Source organism: Meriones unguiculatus, chromosome 16 (genome assembly GCF_030254825.1).
Source record: "Meriones unguiculatus strain TT.TT164.6M chromosome 16, Bangor_MerUng_6.1, whole genome shotgun sequence".
NCBI lineage: Eukaryota > Metazoa > Chordata > Mammalia > Rodentia > Muridae > Meriones > Meriones unguiculatus.
Genome location: NC_083363.1, coordinates 29165610 through 29184742, shown reverse-complemented (window position 1 = coordinate 29184742; position 19133 = coordinate 29165610). Strand labels below are relative to the sequence as shown.

Below are 19133 nucleotides of genomic sequence, written 5' to 3'. Positions count from 1 at the left end.
ACGCAATTTCAGGTATGAAATCATCAAAGAACTACATTAAAAGGAAAATTTGTTAAGGTACGTGAAGTGAAATTCCGTACAAAAAGCCGTATCCGTGTTCAAGGTTCTCCAAGGATCAGGACTTCTGAGAGTTGCAATGTCGCAGGCTGGCAGCCACGTTACTTGGGGCTGTCGTTAGTCCCCTCGGTAGCCTTCCTCATTGCCCACGTTGTGTCTGGGAAATCCTTTGGAATGAAGCATCCAGGCTTCATGGGTTCTAGGCAAGCTCTTACCAACGTCCCTAGACCCCCAGCCCCAGAGTCTGTCTCGACTTCTTGTTTTAACCATAAAAGAACTCGCCTACAAAAATTACCGCAAATAAATAATTATAGCACAAACGCTGTCGTTGGCAGCGCTTGTGTCAAGACCCAGGTCTCCAGGTGTGAAGCCTGGCGGAGTACTTGTGTATCGAGCTGGAGGCTCCCGGTTACATCCTCCGTGAACAAGAGGAGAGAAGGGAAGGGAAGAAGAGAGATGGGACCGGAAATAGTTCCTCCTCTCCAGGAGTTTGTATGTGTCTCATCCAGCTTCACACTTTTAATCCCTCCAAGGGTAAGTACTGCCTTTATCTCCATAGTAAGGACCCAAACTCAACACAGCTAAAGGTTTTATCACAGCTTCTCCCCTTACACCATACTTTAAGCTTTTTTTATATTGTGTTTTTCTGCTGTCGTTTGTTTGTTGAGACATTTTTTTCTCTGTGTCGCCTTAGCTCTCCTGGACTCCCAGCAATCCCCCTGCCTGGTTCCTGTGTGCACCCCCCCCCCCAGCTTGTGTCTTTTTTTTTTGTTTTGTTTTTTTAAGGTTATCTTTGGAAAAACATTTTTACTTATGTTTACATTTTTATGTGGATGGGTGTTTGTCCTGGATGTAGGTCTGCGCATCATGTGGGTGCCTGGAGCCCCAGAAGGCCAGGAGATCATGCTGGGTCCTCTGGAACTCGAGTTCGAGAACAGTTGTGAGACAACACGTAGGGACTGGGAGCCAACCCCAGTCTTCTGTAAGAGCAGCCGCTGCTCTTAACTGCTGCGCCGCCTCTAGCACTATCCTCTCTCTCTCCTACGCCCTCTCTCCCTCAAGATTTCTTTCCTTGCCAGGCATCATAGTCACACACCTTCAATCCCAGCATTCAGGAGACACAGGCAGAGATGTGAGTTTCAGGCCAGCCATTGCTACAGAGTGAGACCCTGTCTTGTTTTTAAGATCTCTTTTTATTTTATGAGTTTGCCTACATGTACGTATGTATGTATGTGTGTATGTGTGTGTGTGTGTGTGTGTGTGTACCACATGCATGCAGTGCCTGAAGAGACCAGAATCTAGAAGTGGGTCCCCTGGCACTGGAATCACAGGCAGCTGTGAAGAGCCTGATGTGAGTGCTGGTGAGCGAAGCTGAGTCCCCTGAGGAGCAGCAATGCTGTTTGCTGCTGAGCAATCTCTCCAGTCCCTCCTCGTGTGTGTGTGTGTGTGTGGTGTGTTTTTGTGTGTGTAGATTAGAGAACAACTTTCGGGACTTTGCCTTCTTCTTCTTCTACCATGTGAGTCCTGAGGTTCCAGTCCAGGTTGTTAAGAACTGACCTGCTGGGCCAGCTGACTGGGCCCATATTATTTTTGTCTTTTAAATCTCCTTTAATATAGAACTCGGGACACATTTTTAATGTGTTTATTTTGTATAAAATTCTCAGTGGGCACTGAAGGAACTATGAACAGGAGCAGTGGGGAAGGTAAACCTTTAGACCCTGTTTGGCTTTGGAAGTGAGCCCTAGCTCCAGAACGGGAAGAATGGTTCTGACACACGCTGTACAGTGATATGTCAGCGCGTTTATACTCAGAGAAGACAGAAACGACGCCCTGGGATGGTTCCTTCCAGTTTCTCTTCACGTTTATGCTCTTTGACACCCGGACCAGCTGTGCTCCCAAACAAGAGGTAGCTAGATATAAAAACCAAAAAACTGGACTGAGTATGTTCCAGCAACAGGTGTCTGGCAGTGTAGGGCCAGGTGTGGGGAGAAGACCGAGCGAGCGCAGTGGCCTTGCCGCTGGGCCGGCTTATTGCTTGTAGGGTTCCAGGCCATGGCGGAACAGCTGAGGCTGAGGCTGAGGCTGGCTGGATCCTGGAGCCGAGAAGACAAACTGAGAAGCCATGAAGCTGGCTCACAGTACTTGACACCCAATTAAGTGTCACTATATTTGGGAGAGAGATGGCTTTGCATTCGAGAGAACTGGGTGCTCCTGAATGGGACAAGAGTTTGGCTTCTAGCAGCTACTCTGTGGTCCAGGGAATCCAAAACCTTCTTTTGGCCTCTGCCAGCACCAGGCATGTTCATGCCAGACAAACATACCTGCAGACAAAGCCTTCATACACATAACAAATAATGACATTTTGAAATAAAATTAAAACAAAAATGGGTTTTATTAAAAGAAAAATATTAGCCAAGTGTGGTGACACATGCCTACAGCACTTGAGATGGGGGGGCTGGAAGATCAGAAGTTCAAGGCCAGGCTCAGCTACATAGAAAATTTGAAGTCAGCCTGGGCTACAGAAGACTCTGCCTCAAACAACACTGAGAACAAAGCAACAACTAAAAACCAACACCCAAACCCAGAGTGCCGCTGGGTCGTGAGGGTGCATTCACTGGGCACCCTAGAAGGACCAGAAGATTCACGAAGAAAGTATGAGATTTCTCAGGCGACTGAAAAGGAACTCCATATGGTTCAGATATCCGAGCTATGGCTGTGTGTACTGAGGAATATAAATCAAGAGGCTGGAGAGATGGCTCAGCTGTTAAGCACACTGGCTGCTCTTCCGGAGGACCAGGATTCGATTCCCAGAACCCACTTGGTGGCTCACAACTGCCTGTGACTCCAATTCTGTGGGGTCAGATCTGGCTTCCCTCAGGCACCAGGAGTCTGCACAGCCTTCCATGCAGACGGAACACCTTTCCACATAAAGTAAGATAAATAAAATCTTGTTTTAAAGGCATTCAAATCAGAATCTCTAAACAACATGTGTACTTCACATACTTTTCAGCATTGTGCACGGTGGACAAGGTACAGAGGCAATCCAGATGTGTGGATGAAAAAAAAAACATTTCAAATAAAAGCAAATGATAACAACAACAACAGAACAAGAAAACAAAACCCCAAATAGCAATAACAAAAACAAGAGTGACACCTGCTCCTAACCGCTGAGCTCATCTCTCCAGCCCCAAGACCCCGGTTTTTGTTTTATTTTTTAAAATGTATTTTAATGTTGAAAAATACTAAGTGTGGAAATAAACAGAAACATGTATGACCCATGATCAGAAGGTAAATTAAAATTAAATTATCCAGAAATTGCTCAGACAATGAAGTTAATAGATAAGCACATTAAAGCAGTTATTATAATGATTCCGTATTTTCGAAGTTTCAATATAAAAATTTAACGTATTAAGTAGAAATGTAGTCAGTCTGGGAAGGAGAGGAGCAGGGATTTCACCCAGGACCTTGAGCTTACAGATCAGGCATCCGGCTACCTGAGTGACATCCCAGCTCTAAAACACAGAGAAGATTTTTTGGGACTTGGGATGGACAGGGTTTTTCCCTGTAGTGTTGGGTGTCCTGGAACTCACTCTGTAGACCAGGCTAGCCTCGAACTCACAGAGATCCACCTTCTTCTGCCTCCTGAGTGCTGGGATTAAAGGTGTGTACCAGCACTCGGGCCTAGATATTTTGTTTTGTTTTGTTTCACTTTCTATCATTCTCTCTCTGTTTGTGTGTGTGTGGTTGATGTCACACATCTTGCTCTATTCCTCTCCATCTTATCTTTTGAGAGAGGCTCTCAATGAACCTGGAGCTCCCCAATTTTGTTAGGTTGGCTGGTCAGTCATCCCCTTGTCGCCACCCACAGCTCTGGGACTAAAGCACATTGCAGACCCAGTTTGAATCTCCACTTCTCCCGTTTGCGTCATCACCCCACAGCTTCTTATTAAGTGTTAGTATACAAAGTGAGAGATTTCATGAAGCTGGGTTTTTGTTGTTGTTGTTTTGTTTTTCTGAGACAGGGTTTCTCTGTGTATCCTTGGCTGTCCTGGACTTGCTTGGTAGACCAGCCTGGCCTTGAACTCACAGCGATTCACCTGCCTCTGCCTCCCAGAGTGCTGGGATTACAGGCGTGGGCCACCACACCCGGCTCATGAAGCTGTTTTTGTACATGTGTGTGACTATATTTGTTTTGTTCATATGCCTGCTCCACTGCCCTCTTCTCACGCACCCTCCCCTACTGCCTGGATCCCCTTCTTCCCTCCCATTCATCCCCCTGTGCTTCCTTATCACACACAGCATTCTGTTACTGATTTCCCACCTCACGTAGGAACTCTTCCACTTCTTTCATGGGCTGCTTTCTAGTTTCATGACACACACAGTTTTAGAAATATTTTCATGTATATATTTGAGTGTGTGTGTGTGTGTGTGTGCTTGCAAACCATTAAACATGTGTAGAGGTCAGAGGACAACCTTTGCAGATGAGGTCCTGCATTTGACAGAAAACATCAAATATTTGTCTTTTTGCGTCTGCTTATTCACCTTCTGTAATGATTTCCAATGGCATCCGCTTTCCTGAAAATACTATGATTTCACTTTTCTCTTGAAATTTATTATTATTGTCATATTATTAGTATGTGTGCAAGATGTATGTACATGTATATATACGAGTGTGCACATGTGTGTGTCATGTTGTGTACATGCTTTAGTGCATATGTGAAGGACAGAAGTCAATATTTTGGGAGTTGGTTCTCCCCTTCCACCGTGAGTTCTAAGAACAGAATTTAGGTTTTCAGGCCTCCGAGGCAAACAGTTTCATCCATTGGGTCATCTTAGCAGGTGAGTGTGTGTGTGTGTGTGTGTGTGCGCGCACAGAGGCCTCTTCTCTTTATTGCTTTGTGATAGGGTCTCTTCTTTCACTGCGCCTGGAGCTAGGCTGGCCAGCAAGCTCTAAGGAGTTAACTGCTCCCCAGGGCTGGATGTGCACCACAGCTCCTGGCCTTTTACATGCGTGCTAGGATCCAAACTCGGGTCTTCAAGTTTGCACAGTAAGTGCTCTTACCTCCCAGGGAACTTGCAGAGATGGAATAAGTTAGCGTCTCTGGCAGGTGTAGCTACTGCTATTATTATAGTTGTTGAAGATGAGTTCCTGCATTTGTCGAGGGGGTAAGCCATGGAGGAAGGAACGGAAAGAGGCAGAGTATATTCAGAGAATACCGAGTACTCCCATCTGTCAGGAGAGTAATAGCCTTATGGGCACAAGTTGGAAAGAGTTTTTAATGTCACAAGAAAGAGTGTGTGTCTTATTTGGTAAGCAATAAGAAACAATGACAGGGTTTGTCAACAGTTGGAAGAAAGAGCCAAAGAAAGAAGGTAAACCAGGAGAGAAGGCAGGTGCTCGAGGAGAGGGTGACAGAGGAGGGGTAGTGTGTCCAGATGCGGGGTGCTGTTGGGAGGGACCACGACAGAGAGACATGGGAAGGATGGCTACAGGTAGAGGAGAGGGCTGAGAGGGAAGAACCACGGCTATGTGGAGGATGAAATCGGGGATCAGGTGAGGCTAATGGGGTGAGGGGAGGAGTGAAGGGGAGATCCTGGGACGTGGGCGAGCTAAAAGGTGATGGAGACAAGTGAGGTTTCTGGGAACAGGTAAGGCGCCGATGGCCAAGTGAACGGCACAGATCAGTTAGGAGGACCTGGCAGCCGTAACGGGCCCACATGAGAGTTCCCAAGCAGGGTCTAGGGGACCAGAGTAGAACGTGATGTCAGAAAAAACGGCAGTGATGTAAGGGCCGGGCGGTGGGGCGGTGATGTCAGGGCTGGTGCTGATGCTGGCGGCGCAGTGCATTGTGGGCAGCTCCCCACTCCACTGCTGCTGCCGCCGCCGCCGCCGCCGCCGCCGCCGCCGCCGTCGCCCGAGGAGGATCGGGGCCGGGCCGGGCCGGGCCGGGATGGTCGGGGTCGGGAGGCCGCCGCCGCCGCGGGAGGGAGCGGGCCGCCCAGCGCCGCACTGAGCCGCCCCCGCCCCGCCCCGGCCCCGGGGGATGCGCCGCCCCGCGCCGCTGCCTTCGCCGCCGCCGCAGCCGCCGCAGCCGCAGCCGCAGCGGACACCGAGCAGGTGAGGCGGGGCGGGGCGGGGCGGCCGGGCCGGGGGTCCCTGGTGGGGTACATCGGGCCTCCCGCCGGCCTCGCCTTCCCACCGCTCGGCTCCCGTCCCTCGGCCGTCGCCGTCGCCGCCGCCAGGAGCCGGGACGCCCGGCCTACACTGCCTGGGTCGGCCGCGGCCTGAGGCCTGGAGCCGCTCCCTGGCCGCCCCCCCCAGCCCTCCCCCACGAACCCACCCTCCCAGCCCGTCCTTCTCGCCTTCGTCCCTCGTCCCTGTGGCCTCCCCCCTGTCACCTCTGACAGGTCCTTCAGCGGTCTCCAGACCCTCGCTGCCATCCTCAGTCCCTCCCTTCCTCCCCTCGGGCCTCCCTCTCCGCTTCCCAGCTGGGCCCAGAAGCCCCTCCCGTGGTCCTGTCCCCGCCACCATCATCTCGTCCTAGCCCTTGTCTTATCTACCCCCGCCTCCCCTCCTCTTGTCACTCCAACGTGCCCAGTTCCCTGCACTCTTCCTCCATACCTCTTTTCTCCTGTTCCCATCGCTCCTCGTGGCTTCACCTCTCCTCACCCGGGCTCTGAGATTCCCACACTCACCTGCCTCACACATCAACACTTCGGCTCCCAAACCACCATATGCCCCTAAGCACTTAGCTCGCTCTCTCTGCTTTAGTCCACATTCTCTTACACACACACACACACACACACACACACACACACACACACACACGGGACCTCAGGGTGTAACTGGGCAGCCAAGCTTGCCAACCAGTCTGGGTCGGGGGCTCCATGGAGGCATCCCCTGGGAAGTAAGGTGGACAGGATGGCCAGGTCCTTCTTTTCCCTTCTCGTCCATTTCTTTTAGATTTCCCCATGTGCAAAGTGTGAGCAGCGCACAAATTTTCCCCCGTGCAGGACTGAGAGGCCCACGCAGTTGTTCAACTTTTTCTCCTCCTCTTCATCTTCTTCCTTCCTTTTTCTTCATCTTCCTCTTCATCATCTTCAGGGTCTGGAGACCGCTGAAGGACTGGTGCTCTGCCACTGAGCTGTATCTCAGCGCCCCCCCCTTTCGATTACGGTTTATTTAATTATTGTGTGTGTGGAGAGTGTATGCGTGCCGGGGTACACTTGTGGAGGTCAGGGGACAACTTGCAGGCGCTGCCCCCCTCTTTCCACCATGTGGGTCTCTGGCATTGAACTCAGGCTATCAGCAAGGGTAGCAAGGACCATTTCCCACAGACCTGACTTGGCAGGGTCCCAGCCTCCTTTAAAATATTTTTTATTCTTTTCTTTTTTGGTGGTGTTGGGAGTTGACACTGGGGTCTTGAACATGCTGGGTATGCGCTCAACCACTGAGCTTCCTCCCCAGCCTGAATTTCACTCTCTCCCCGCTTTCCCTCTCTGCGGGGGCTGGGACCCATGGCCTCCAGCACTCTAGGCATGAAGCAATAGCCTGTTCCAGCCAAGGTCCCCTCCACACAAGTTTCATTCCTTTTCCAGTCTTTTTTGTTTAGTTTTTTCTTTTCTTTTCTTTTCTTTTCTTTTCTTTTCTTTTCTTTTCTTTTCTTTTCTTTTCTTTTTTCTTTTTTTCCCCTCGCTCTCGTCTTCTGCCAGGATATCTTGTAGCGCAGGCTGGTCCTGAGCGTGCTGCGTAGCCAAGGATAGTCTTGGATCCCTTTTCCTCCTGCCCCTCCTTCTCGAGTGCTGGGCTTACAGGTGTGTGGAACCACGCCCGGCCGCCTCAGTCTTGTCCTCGACCTATATTCCAGAGCCCCACGCCGTCTGCTTTCCCATTACCATCGTCTTCATTGTGCCTGATAGTGTATGGATTTGAATTCCAAGAAAAAAAAGAAAGCTATAGAGTAACAATATCTTTCCTCAGAAAGAAACGGAGACGCTTTCTCTCCATATCCCTGTGGTACACTGTGACCTGGGGAAGGCTGTCTCAGTGCGCTCACAAGCCACCCTTCGCTTCTCAGGATGCCTGGAGCATGGGATCTGAGAAGTTAGCCACCCTAGGGACAGTCAGGCTCACGTAGAGCCCACTCCCTTTCCTCCTCCCTATACCCAGTCCCCAGCTTGAATGGCCTCCCTTGCTCCTGCCTGGCTCCCCAGGTGACAGTTAGACTGTGGCAGCGGGCCCAGAAAGTCGCCTTTTCTGGTCCCTTCCCTACACATGTGCACGCAAAGAAAGACATGGTCACACAGAACGTGAACACAGGTACACACCGATGCGCGCGTGCGCAAACACGCTCCTTTGGATGACTTGTGTTTCAGTGCCTCTCACCGTTGGGATGCTATCTCCAACGCTCAACTTTGATCCACCCAAGTACATGGGAAGTTGCATCCCTTGGGGCTGACTCCTGACAAGACCTAGAACGAGGTGCTCAGGGGCTTGCTCAACCCTGCCTGCCCAGACCTGTGGGTCTCTGTCACGCCCCGCCTTCCGTTAGATGGCACCCCACAACTCTGCTCTCCCCCAGTTCAGTCTAGCTTGGCCCCTGCGGAGTGGCTACTGGGATTCCACCCCTCTGCCGCCCACAGCTGGAGCCCACGGCCTCGTGTTTGTGGTTGGCACATACCCTGGCTTCCTGGTCTCATGGCTTGCGGGCAGGGCCAGCCCCCACCGAGCACGCTGTGCACCTCTCAACAGTCCATCTGCCTCCGTGCCACCCTCAAGGGGCTGTCCTGCATGTCGCCGTCCTTCTCGACGGTCACCTCTCTCTGGTTGGCTGGCTAGTCGCTCTGATGTGGGCATCCCACAGCTAACCCCTGCTCAGCAGGGGTGCCCTCTCTGGCAGCCGGCAAAGCACAGCTCCACAGAGATTGTGTGTGTGTGTGTGTGTGTGTGTGTGTGTGTGTGAGACACAGGGAAAGTGTGGATGATGCTTGGGACCACAGGTAGAGTGACTCAGGCTTGTCATTCTTGGGTCTCGGTCTAGGATGCCCCTGGCTAGCACCTCTTTCCCTCGTTAGTTTGGAAATGTCTCTATGGTAAGCGTTTCTCCCATGGCTTATTCACACGTTCCTGCTCTCTGTCTTCATCGCGTGTGTCCTGTTGCCGATTTTTTCACACCTCCTGGCTTGCGGTTTCCATGTCTCCCTTCCACTAACCTCCATCATGAGGATTTCCCCCAGTAACCCCTGCAGCATCTGCCCAGGGGGCTCGGGAAGGATGGGGCTCCTTTCCACAGCTGTCAGGGGACCCAGGGTGGCAGCCAGGCTGTTCACTTGCCCCTCCTCACTCCCCCAGGTAGATGGCCCCCCAAGGGCAAGCCCTGCGGACACCCCTCCCTCCGGCTGGCGGATGCAGTGCCTAGGCTGCTCTTAAGGACGAAACCAACATGAGTGGGGGAGGGGAGCAGGCCGACATCCTGCCGGCCAACTACGTGGTCAAAGATCGCTGGAAGGTGGTGAGTGACCTAGCTGGGCAGAGGGAGGGGTCTGGGAAGGGAGAAGAAGAGAGCTGGCGACTCCCTAAGACGGGTGCCCTTGGAGCCCTTACCCTAAGTGGGAGGTGTCCCCGAGCTCATTCGTATACTGCTTAAAGGGTTTTCTTTCCCCCCCACACATTCTCGAAGTACCCTCTCTCCATCCCGGCTCCCTCTCACCCCTTGCCGAGCTAGGTCGTGCTGGTCCAGTCCCAGCCTGAACAACTCCTGGTTGGACTTCTGGGCGCGAGCTGCAGAGCCGGGGGGTGCGGAGGAGGGCGGTGGGGGAGGGGGCTCCTTCTCTGCCGCACCTTGGGGAAGGACATTGAACGAGCATGTGTTCCTCCGCTTCCGCAGAGGACGGAAGGGCTTGGGTCTGGGGAAGGAGGCAGCGCAGGCTGCTCCCACCGCATCCGCATCCTCACTCCATCTTCTCCGGCCACCCTCCTCCCTTCCCGGGTGCCTGCGGCAGGTGCAACACGCCGAGACTCCATCTCCCAGTGTGCCTTGTTCCTCTGACCCAGGACGAAAGGCTTCTTGGCCTGTTGGGAGTTGTAGTCCGAGACTCTTGGTCGGGGCGGGGTGGGGGTGGGAGAGGGCTGCGTGAGGGTTGGAGCAGTGGTCGTGCCTAGGGAATCCGACTTACTGTCGGCTAGCCTCCGTCCAATCCCCTCGCCATCGTCGCTTCAGAGCACCCTGGTGTCCTCTTTATTGTAGGGTGGGGTGATTTAGTGCCTTCCTACAGTGTGGGGAAAGTGTGGGAAAACTGTGGGTCTGCACGGCAATGGGGATCCAGAGGGGAAGAGAGAGCCACAGAGGTCAGATTTTCACTGTGTACAGTCGTGACGTTGGCGTGTGCGCGTCCTTGTGCTTTGGTGTGGTGAGGCTCAGGCTCACTAAGGGTGCTGGGTTGGAGAGGAGGGTGGGGCCTGGGTGCAGGCGGATCTCCATGGCAACAGTCACCCAGCTGCGCAGATCCCCTAGAGGTCCAGGGAGAGAGGCAAAGGAGCATTTTCAGGAATTGGGAGTGGGGGTGTTAAAGGAGACTCTCAGGGCCCCTGAAGGGGGGTTCCTGAAAGGGAGAGTAACCGGACAGAAATGCAGGAGGAGCCAGGGCAGCCATAAAAGGAACGGGTGTTTGGCAAAGTGAGAGGCGTTCCTTCAAGACCCCCAGGTCCCTGGCACATGAGCTTCGTGTCTGGCAGATGGGAATGGCTGAATAACATTTGTGCTGAAAGGCAAGAAAAAAGACTGTTCACACACTCTGAGTTTAGACTAAGACTTTGTTGTCCTTTGTGAAGGAGAAAAATGGCGGGGGGGCTGGGGGGAGAGTATGCCAGACCTGGACTCTCCTTATGGCCGTCTACTGTCCCTTCCCCTAAGGGCTGGACAGACTAGGTGCCAAGTGCAGCCATTTTCAGGGAGGGGTGGGACTGATGCTGGAGTTCGGGAACCAAGAATCATGGACCAGAGATGGGCTGCAGCCAGGAGAAAATGGGGTTCCGAAAACTGGTAGCAATATTTAAAAATAATAAGTTGTAAACAAATTTCTTGGCCCTAAAAACAAAAACAAATTAAATTAAAAATAGTGAGCTACCCTTGAGGGGTGGTCCGTGCAGCCAGCGTAGCAAACAACAGTAATAAAATCTTAGTGCTTATTCTGTGCCTTTCTTGTTCTGAGGCTGTGAAAGCGCCTTCTGTGGGTTATCTCAGGAACTGTGGAGCACATACGGCAATTTCCAGCACACCCCTGCTTTACAGGTGTGACTAGCTAACTTGCCAAGTTCCCGTGATCAGAAAACAGGACCAGGTCTATCTGTGGCATCGCCTGAGTCAGCAAAAATCAGTCCATCTGAGAACTGGGACCTAAGGCTGAAAGGTCTTCGGGACTCATTCCAAAACAACTCTCCCTCATGGAGGAGAAAAAGCGGAGGTTCAAAAAGTTTAAGAAACTTAGATTATAGCTGGGTGGTGGTGGCCACGGTGGTGGTGCACAGCTTTGATCCCGGCACTCGGGGAGGCAGAGGCAGGCAGAGCTCTGTGAGTTTGAGGTCAGCCAGGTCTACAGAGCGAGTTCCAGCAGGTCAGCCAGGGCTTACTCTAGGTTGTCCACAGTGGGGCCAAGAGACAGGGTGTTTGTTCCAAGTGAGCTGAGGTTCAGTTGTAGTGTGCTTCTTCTCTGATTTAGGGAGGTTTCCGGCAGGGGTTGGGGCCCCCCAATCACACAGACAGAGAGAAGAAACAGGGCCTGCAAAGGCTTTGAAGGGTGTTCTGTTCTGAGTTTTTCTCTTTGACCTAAAAGTTCGTCACTTTATCTGTTGATACAAAATAAGTTAAAACATTTTCAGGGACATCACTCCCCCCCCCCCCAGAATGTGAGGGGCCTAGTCACTGTGGCCAATGGAAAAGTATGCCTGCCTCCACAGGGCAGAATGGATGCAGGCAACTAGACACCTACCCTAGGGGGAGATGGCACAGGGGCAAAGAAGTGGGCTCAGTTTGAGGAAAAGTCCGACAGAGAAGGTGGGGCGCTGGGTGCTTGGGGAGTGTTAGGTACGGCCCCACCAGCAGGGACTGTAATGGCTTGAGTGTCCGCACTCACACTCTGACGAGTGGGTCCGTGTCCTGCAGATGCGTGGGTCCTACATCAGTAGGCTCTGCCCCGAGTTGATTGCATTTAGAGGAAACACAGCCTCGTTATGTACGAGCTGTGGCCTAGCCAAGGCATGTCAGGCCCTGGGTCTTGTGACTCTTCCCTCTGCCCACGGTGGGGAGTCAGGTGATCGTCCACACCAGTGCAGTGGAGCCTGGGAAACTGAGGTGATGTCTGTGAGCCCCTCACCTGCCTCGCCTGTCTCCCGTGCTCACACACAGCAGGCTGTAAAAGGACGAGGAAGGGGTTATTAGGTGGTTAGTGCCCCCCCAGGAAGACAGGCCACTGTCCCTGGAGTCTGGGTTTGCCCCCACCTGGCTGTAAAGTTCCTGCTGTCTGACTAGATTCCATCCGGAGTAGGAAGGTGCCCCCGTTTCTCGCTGCCCTTTTCCCTTCCTCTTGCCTTGTTTCCTTCCCTGGCTCAAGAAACTTCACCTGTCCTCATAGCTCTGGCTTCTCTTCAGCCCTCTATTGTCATTAACTTTGCATTTATTGATGGATGCTGTGGCCACGTGTGTCACGACTTGTGTGTGTCAGCGGGTAACTTGGGGAGTCAGCTCTCTCCTACCATGTGGGCCTTGGAAATCAAACTCAGGGCGTCAAGCTTGGCAGCAAGTGCCTTTGCCTGTTAAGTCCTGAGCCACGTGTCCCTACCTCTCTCCTTCCCTCCCTCCCTCCCTCTTTTTGGAGCTAGGGTCTCAAATATCCCAGGCCAGCACTTGCTGTGTGTTCAGGCTGGTACTGAACTTCTGATCTTCTGGCCTCTACTTCCTTCCCCAGTGCTGGGAATGATAGGTGTACACCCTGGTGGAGTGGGCACCGACAGGGTCGGCATGTGGGTCACCTGCTCATCCGTGGAGGGACGAGTCAGTGGAGGAGGGTTGAGGAGCTGTCCAGCTTGGTCCCTGAGCACAATTCTTCCCCTCACCCACAGCTCAAAAAGATCGGGGGCGGGGGCTTTGGTGAGATCTACGAGGCCATGGACCTGCTGACCAGGGAGAATGTGGCCCTCAAGGTGGAATCAGCCCAACAGCCTAAGCAGGTCCTCAAGATGGAGGTGGCTGTGCTCAAAAAACTCCAAGGTACCGCCCTGGGGCCGGGGTGTGGGAAGGAAGAGGCGATGGGACCAGGGCCTGAGAGTCTGGGACAGCAATGGAGAGTGATGAGGGAGACCCGTGTTAGTGATGGTAGTGATGGCGGAGGGTGGGGATTGAGGGGCCATGACAGGGGCTTTCCTGGGGCCCCAGGCTGGGGAACGTGGTTCAAGAGAGTGCCAGGGGGATGGCTAGTGGCTCCCAGGTTAAAGCCCTTGCCTTGCCAGCATGAGGACGGGAGCTCCGAAGTTCAGAGTCTCAGAACCCACAGAAGAGCTAGGCAGACATGGCATACATACATACATACCGAACACGTGTGTGTGTGTGTGTGTGTGTGTGTGTGTGTGTGTGTGTGTGTGTGTGTTTGGGGGGGAGGTGCTCGCCGCAGCCTGTCTGTCTGGCGAGGAGGAAGGTGTGGGACTTGGGAGGCCCCTGTTTCTGTGCCCTTCAGGGAAGGACCACGTGTGCAGGTTCATTGGCTGCGGCAGGAACGAGAAGTTCAACTACGTGGTGATGCAGCTCCAGGTACGACCTCCAGCCCAGGGGTTGGCGTGTGACCTGGTGGGGCGACGGGGAGAGAGGCACTGGCTCCCGCTGGGATGGGTACAGCCTAAGGCAAGGCTGGGTGGCCAGACAGAGCAGCCTCGGTAGGGACGTGGCTGAGGGGAGTCTCCCACCCTCTCCCACCCACCTCCCTCACCTCTCCCAGGGGCGGAACCTGGCCGACCTGCGCCGCAGCCAGCCGAGGGGCACCTTCACGCTGAGCACCACGCTGCGGCTGGGCAAGCAGATCCTGGAGTCCATCGAAGCCATCCACTCCGTGGGCTTCCTGCACCGCGACATCAAGCCGGTGAGTAGTTCGCCCGAGTGCTCCCTGTCTGTGGGTCCTTCCTCCCCCACTGCAGTGGTCGGGCCCCTTCTACTTGAACAGTTCTTGATCCATGCCAAGCCTCGGCTCCTCTTTCTCACCTCCTGGCCGTGCCAGGCCGAGTACCCAGCGCTCACCTCTGCGCTCCATTTGTCTTCATCTCTCAGCCATGACACCATGTAGTCTTTCAGTCTAAAGGTGAAGAGGTCAGGGGAGGACACATAAGTTTCCGTGACATCTTGGATCTTGGTGCTAGAAAAAGAAAGTTAAATTTACCCAATGTAAAGGGGAAAAAGAAGCCAAGTGGTGGTGCACACCCTTGATCTCAGCATTCAGGCGGCAGAAGCAGGAGGATCTCTGTGAGTTCAAGGCCCGCCTGGTCCACATTGAGTCAATTCCAGGACAGCAGGGCTACACAGAGAAACTTCTGTCTCACAACACCAAAAAAAAAAAAGAAAGAGAGAAAGAATGAATGAATGAGTGAATGAACAAACAAATAAATGGGTAATAAGAGAAGGCTGGGAAGGCTGAGTGAATGTCCCAAGGGCACACAGCAAGAGGAATGCAGGGCAGCTGATTCCGAGCTGGGTAGTCGTGCCAAACCCCGCTGCCCCCCGGGGAGCTGAGGAGTTAGAGCAGGATTGACCAGAGACCAACGCTTGTTCTTCCCAATTCTGTGATCCAGAGATGCGCCCTCAACCTTTGACCCCTCCTTTCCGCCTCTCTAACGTGAGAATAGTCACACCCGCTCTGCTGCCAAGATGCCCCAGTCAGCCCTTCTCGAGTGAATGTGGGTGGGCATAAGAGTCCACAGGCTGGGGGTCCCTCAGCACGGGCTTGGCAGTTCCCGAGTGGGCGTTGGGGAGCTGGACCTCGGCTCACAGCTGCTGTCTTCCCATAGTCCAACTTTGCCATGGGCCGGCTGCCGTCCACCTACCGGAAGTGCTACATGTTGGACTTCGGGCTGGCCCGGCAGTACACGAACACCACGGGGGACGTCCGGCCTGTGAGTCCCCCTGGGCGTCAGGATGGGGGGAAGGCTCTCTCCACTCTCTGGTGTGGGAACACTTGGCTGTCCTCCTTGTAGCTGTCTAAGCAGGCTTGATTTACTCCTCAGTGTGGGTACGGCCGGCCCTGGGGTGACAGCCTGGCCCGCTGTCCTGCCTGGGCGCCTGGGTATCGGGACGAGATGGGCAGTGAGGTGGCGGTAGCGTCGCCAGTGTGGCTGAGGTGTGGTCTCTTCTCGGCAGCCTCGGAATGTGGCCGGGTTCCGGGGGACCGTCCGATACGCCTCGGTCAATGCCCACAAGAACCGGGTGAGTGAGCAGCAGAGCCTGGGCTGAGGGCTGTGGGCGGAAAGACAGAGCTTGGCATGAAGTGGGCTGGGAGGTGAAGGTGGGGAGAAAAGAACGGGGCATCGGCTGCAGTCAGTCACCAAGGAAGCCTAGAGTTGGAGAAGGCCTGCCGGTGGCTGCCGTTGGTATCCTTCTCTTCTGGGCCTTCGGCATCTCTCTTGCCATTGAAAATCCCCAATGAAGGAACAAAACATAGTCAGAACTTTTCCCTGCGGTGTTCTGTGTATGCTGAGGTACAGGGCGGGGCCACAGTCTCAGAGAGATCCCAGGATCGGGATCAGGCCTCTCTGACACGTCACCCAGGAAAGGTTCGCCACCCTTCCCCGGGGGAGGACTCCGGGTGACTGTCCCCTTACCTCCCAGGAGATGGGCCGCCATGATGACCTGTGGTCCCTCTTCTACATGCTGGTGGAGTTTGCGGTGGGCCAGCTGCCCTGGAGGAAGATCAAGGACAAGGTGAGGCCGCCACAGCTGGGCGGAAGGGGCAGAGGGTGGGGCAGCCGGGGCTCTATCTCCTGTGCCCTCTCAACCTCCAGGAGCAGGTGGGCATGATCAAGGAGAAGTACGAACACCGGATGCTGCTGAAGCACATGCCGTCGGAATTCCACCTCTTCCTGGACCACATCGCCAGCCTCGACTACTTCACCAAGCCTGACTACCAGGTGCGACCCTAGCCCGCGGCACCGCTGGGAGGCTGCTGGCCCTCCAGCAGGGCCTGCCCCCAGCAGTCTGGCATACCTCAAGGTTGCCCTGCCCGTTGGTCTTGTAACTCTACCAGACTGTTCTTGCCCTGGCGAACAGCAGTCACAGTCACGGCTCAGATTTCTCAAGATCTGACCCTCCTCAGTGCCAGCGCTGTTCTTCGGTCATTGCAATCATGCTTCAAAGTAGGGGCCTGGGCCAGGGCACGGTCATGCACACTTTTAATCCTAACACTTGGGGTTGGGGGTTGGGGACAGGCAGATGTCCCGGTGGGTTTGAGGACAGCCTGATCTCTGCTCTATACAAAGCTCTAGGCCGGCTGAGGCTATGTAGTAAGAGCCTGTCCCCGCAAAGGAGCCTTTAAGGACCGTGAGATTACTGGGGTAGGGCGAGGGTGGAGTACAACTTTGATTGCAGCACTCAGGAGGCAGAGGCAGGTGGATCTCTGTGTGTTCCAAGCCAGCCTGGTCTACAGAGTGAATTCCAGGACAGCCAAGGCTACACAGAGAAACCCCTTCTCAAAAAAAAAAAAAAAAAACAAACAAAGGACTGAAGGCCGGTGATCTATTTGACAGAAAAAGCCTGCAGGAAGTAAACTGGGATGATTGCTCTTGATTCCTATTTGGGAAACTGAGGTTAGACATCATGGCGAAGAGCAGGGCTGGGCTCAGAGACAGTCGGGCATCGCTTAGTGACGAGGTACGGACTGAGAAGTCTGTTCTTAGTATGTCACTGTAATTGCAGAGTTTACTTCCCAAACCTGGACAGGCCCCTCCCCCCTTCCTGTACCCTGTCCTACAGTGTGGCAGGACATAATGACTCCAACAAGAGGAGCAGTAAACATGAGACTCCCCAGCCTCTCCTGGCCTCACAGCATGCTGTAGCAACTTACAATTTCTGTTGGTTTTGAGACAGGCTCTGCTGTAGAACAGCTGTCTTCACACTCATTATTTAGCTGAAGATAACCTGAACTTCCGATCCTCCTGCCTCCACCTCCCAACTGGAACTATAAACGTGTCCACAGTGTTGCCCTGGGCCTGAGGTTCGACCCATGGCTTCCTGTGCGCTGGGCGAGCAAGCCTTCTACTAACTGAGCCACATGGCCAACCTCAATCAACCTTGTGTGTGTGTGTGTGTTCTAAAACAGTGATTTAAAAAATAGCATTGTCCCATTGGGTGCTGCAGTCACAGGGTGTGTGGGGCGGAGGCAGGAGGATCATGAATTGAAGTTAGCCTGGGTTACATAGAGAGATCCTGTCTCAACAACAACACTCAGGGCTGCAGAAAGGCCTCAGTGGTCGACAGCGCACGCTGGCTGCACTTGCAGAGGACCTGAGTTCAGTTCCCGACCCCCCTGTCAGGGGTTTCCCAACCACGAGCAACTCCAGCTCCAGGGGATCTGACCCCCTCTTTAGGCCCCCACAGGCACCTGCGCTCATGTGTATACCCGCCCCCCCACAAACACTTATTTTTAAAAAGTAAAGTAAACACACCCACACGCACACAAAATCACAGTATTACATGTAATTATGTGTGCCACATTCTGTGTGTGACTGAGGACGCCAGCATCGCCACATAGAGTAATGTCGTACTGCTGTGACATGACCAGGTGGCAGGAATTTTCCAGCCACCTCATGCCCCCACCCTCATATTCACCACTCCGATGAAGGAAGGGCCACTTAGCCGACTCCAGGTCTAATGTGCTCCCCACGGCTCCGTGAGCACACCTCCTGGGACCTGCTATTCTCTATTTGGAGAATAGAGAGACATGTCATCAGCGCTTGCCAGGAAGCCACTCTGGATGAGGTGCAGTGTCAGTCACAGACCTTGAAGCGAGTGTGTCCTCCTGTCAGCAGAGTGCCTGCCCTGGACTCTGAAGAGAGCCAGCCCTGTCCTGAATGGCCTGGGCTGCTCAGAGGTTTTGTAGGCACGCGATACCTCTCGAAGCGTCCATCCCAGTAGCTGCTGGAATTGAGACCCCACTCCTGGTCCTGGCCCAGCCTCAGGGAGTCCCGTGGCCCACACAGTTATGATCACCTACACGAGGACCCTGTGATGGCCGCTAGAGGCGTAGGACTGGCAGAGAGGCATGGAAGTGAGAGGGAAGCTGTATGGGCGAGCCAGTCGGGTGTCAGGAAAGGAGAGTGGGAGAGGCACCCCACCCGAGGCGGTGGTCTGAGGAGCATCATTAGACTGGGAGGCGACCCCAGTGGTTTAGGGCCGCCCACTGGTGTGCCTGTGGAGATGACAGAAATGGCAGACGAGACAGGTCTCGGAGGACCAGTGTCCATCTGGCGGGGCTTAATCCGAGGTGTTTGCATGCTGCTTTGTGTTATGTCTTCATTTAAAAGCAATGTGTGCTTCTCCCTCCGATGGCCCCTCTAGGCCCACCCCTGCCCTGGGAGTCCCCATCTTCCCCCACTGCGTTCCAAGCTGTTTGCCCTCCCACCTGGCTAGCCCTGGGATCACCTCTCTGTCCTCCTGCTGCCCCGTCCCCTGCAGTTGATCATGTCGGTGTTTGAGAACAGCATGAAGGAGCGAGGCATTGCTGAGAATGAGGCCTTTGACTGGGAGAAGGCAGGCACCGATGCCCTCCTGTCCACGAGCACCTCCACCCCACCCCAGCAGAACACCCGGCAGACAGCAGCCATGTTTGGGTGAGTCTGAGTGGGGGCAGCATGGTGGGTGGGCCGGCCAGTGACCTTCACCTGGGCTGTCGCCAGTCCTGTCCTCCTACTTGGACACACCTGGCGGTGTCTCCTGCTCTCCGTGCTGGACAGCAGAGTCCTGGATTTTTTAGATATTTTATCACAGCTCTGCCTTGAATCTGAGCATGGAAAGGGCATCTTCTCCCTTTAGAGCTTCATTTGTCAT

General features: G+C 54.0%; 1 protein-coding gene across 5 annotated transcripts in view; it reads left to right on the top strand.

Annotated features, from left to right (window-relative positions):
* Window positions 1-5929: 5929 nt before the first annotated feature.
* Window positions 5930-19133, top strand: part of Ttbk1 (tau tubulin kinase 1) — a 43324-nt gene continuing 30120 nt past the window's right edge. For 2 of the 5 annotated variants that reach the window (XM_060369547.1, XM_060369548.1), the window contains exons 1-10: window positions 5932-6175; window positions 9410-9569; window positions 13175-13322; window positions 13786-13859; window positions 14044-14184; window positions 15104-15208; window positions 15453-15518; window positions 15921-16013; window positions 16094-16219; window positions 18762-18916. In XM_060369547.1, coding sequence (XP_060225530.1) covers window positions 9501-9569; window positions 13175-13322; window positions 13786-13859; window positions 14044-14184; window positions 15104-15208; window positions 15453-15518; window positions 15921-16013; window positions 16094-16219; window positions 18762-18916 — 977 coding nt within the window. In that variant the 5' untranslated portion in view covers window positions 5932-6175; window positions 9410-9500. Of the gene's footprint in view, window positions 6176-9409; window positions 9570-13174; window positions 13323-13785; window positions 13860-14043; window positions 14185-15103; window positions 15209-15452; window positions 15519-15920; window positions 16014-16093; window positions 16220-18761; window positions 18917-19133 lie in introns of all 5 variants that reach the window. The other 3 variants (XM_060369546.1, XM_060369545.1, XM_021640146.2) reach the window with 3 other exon arrangements.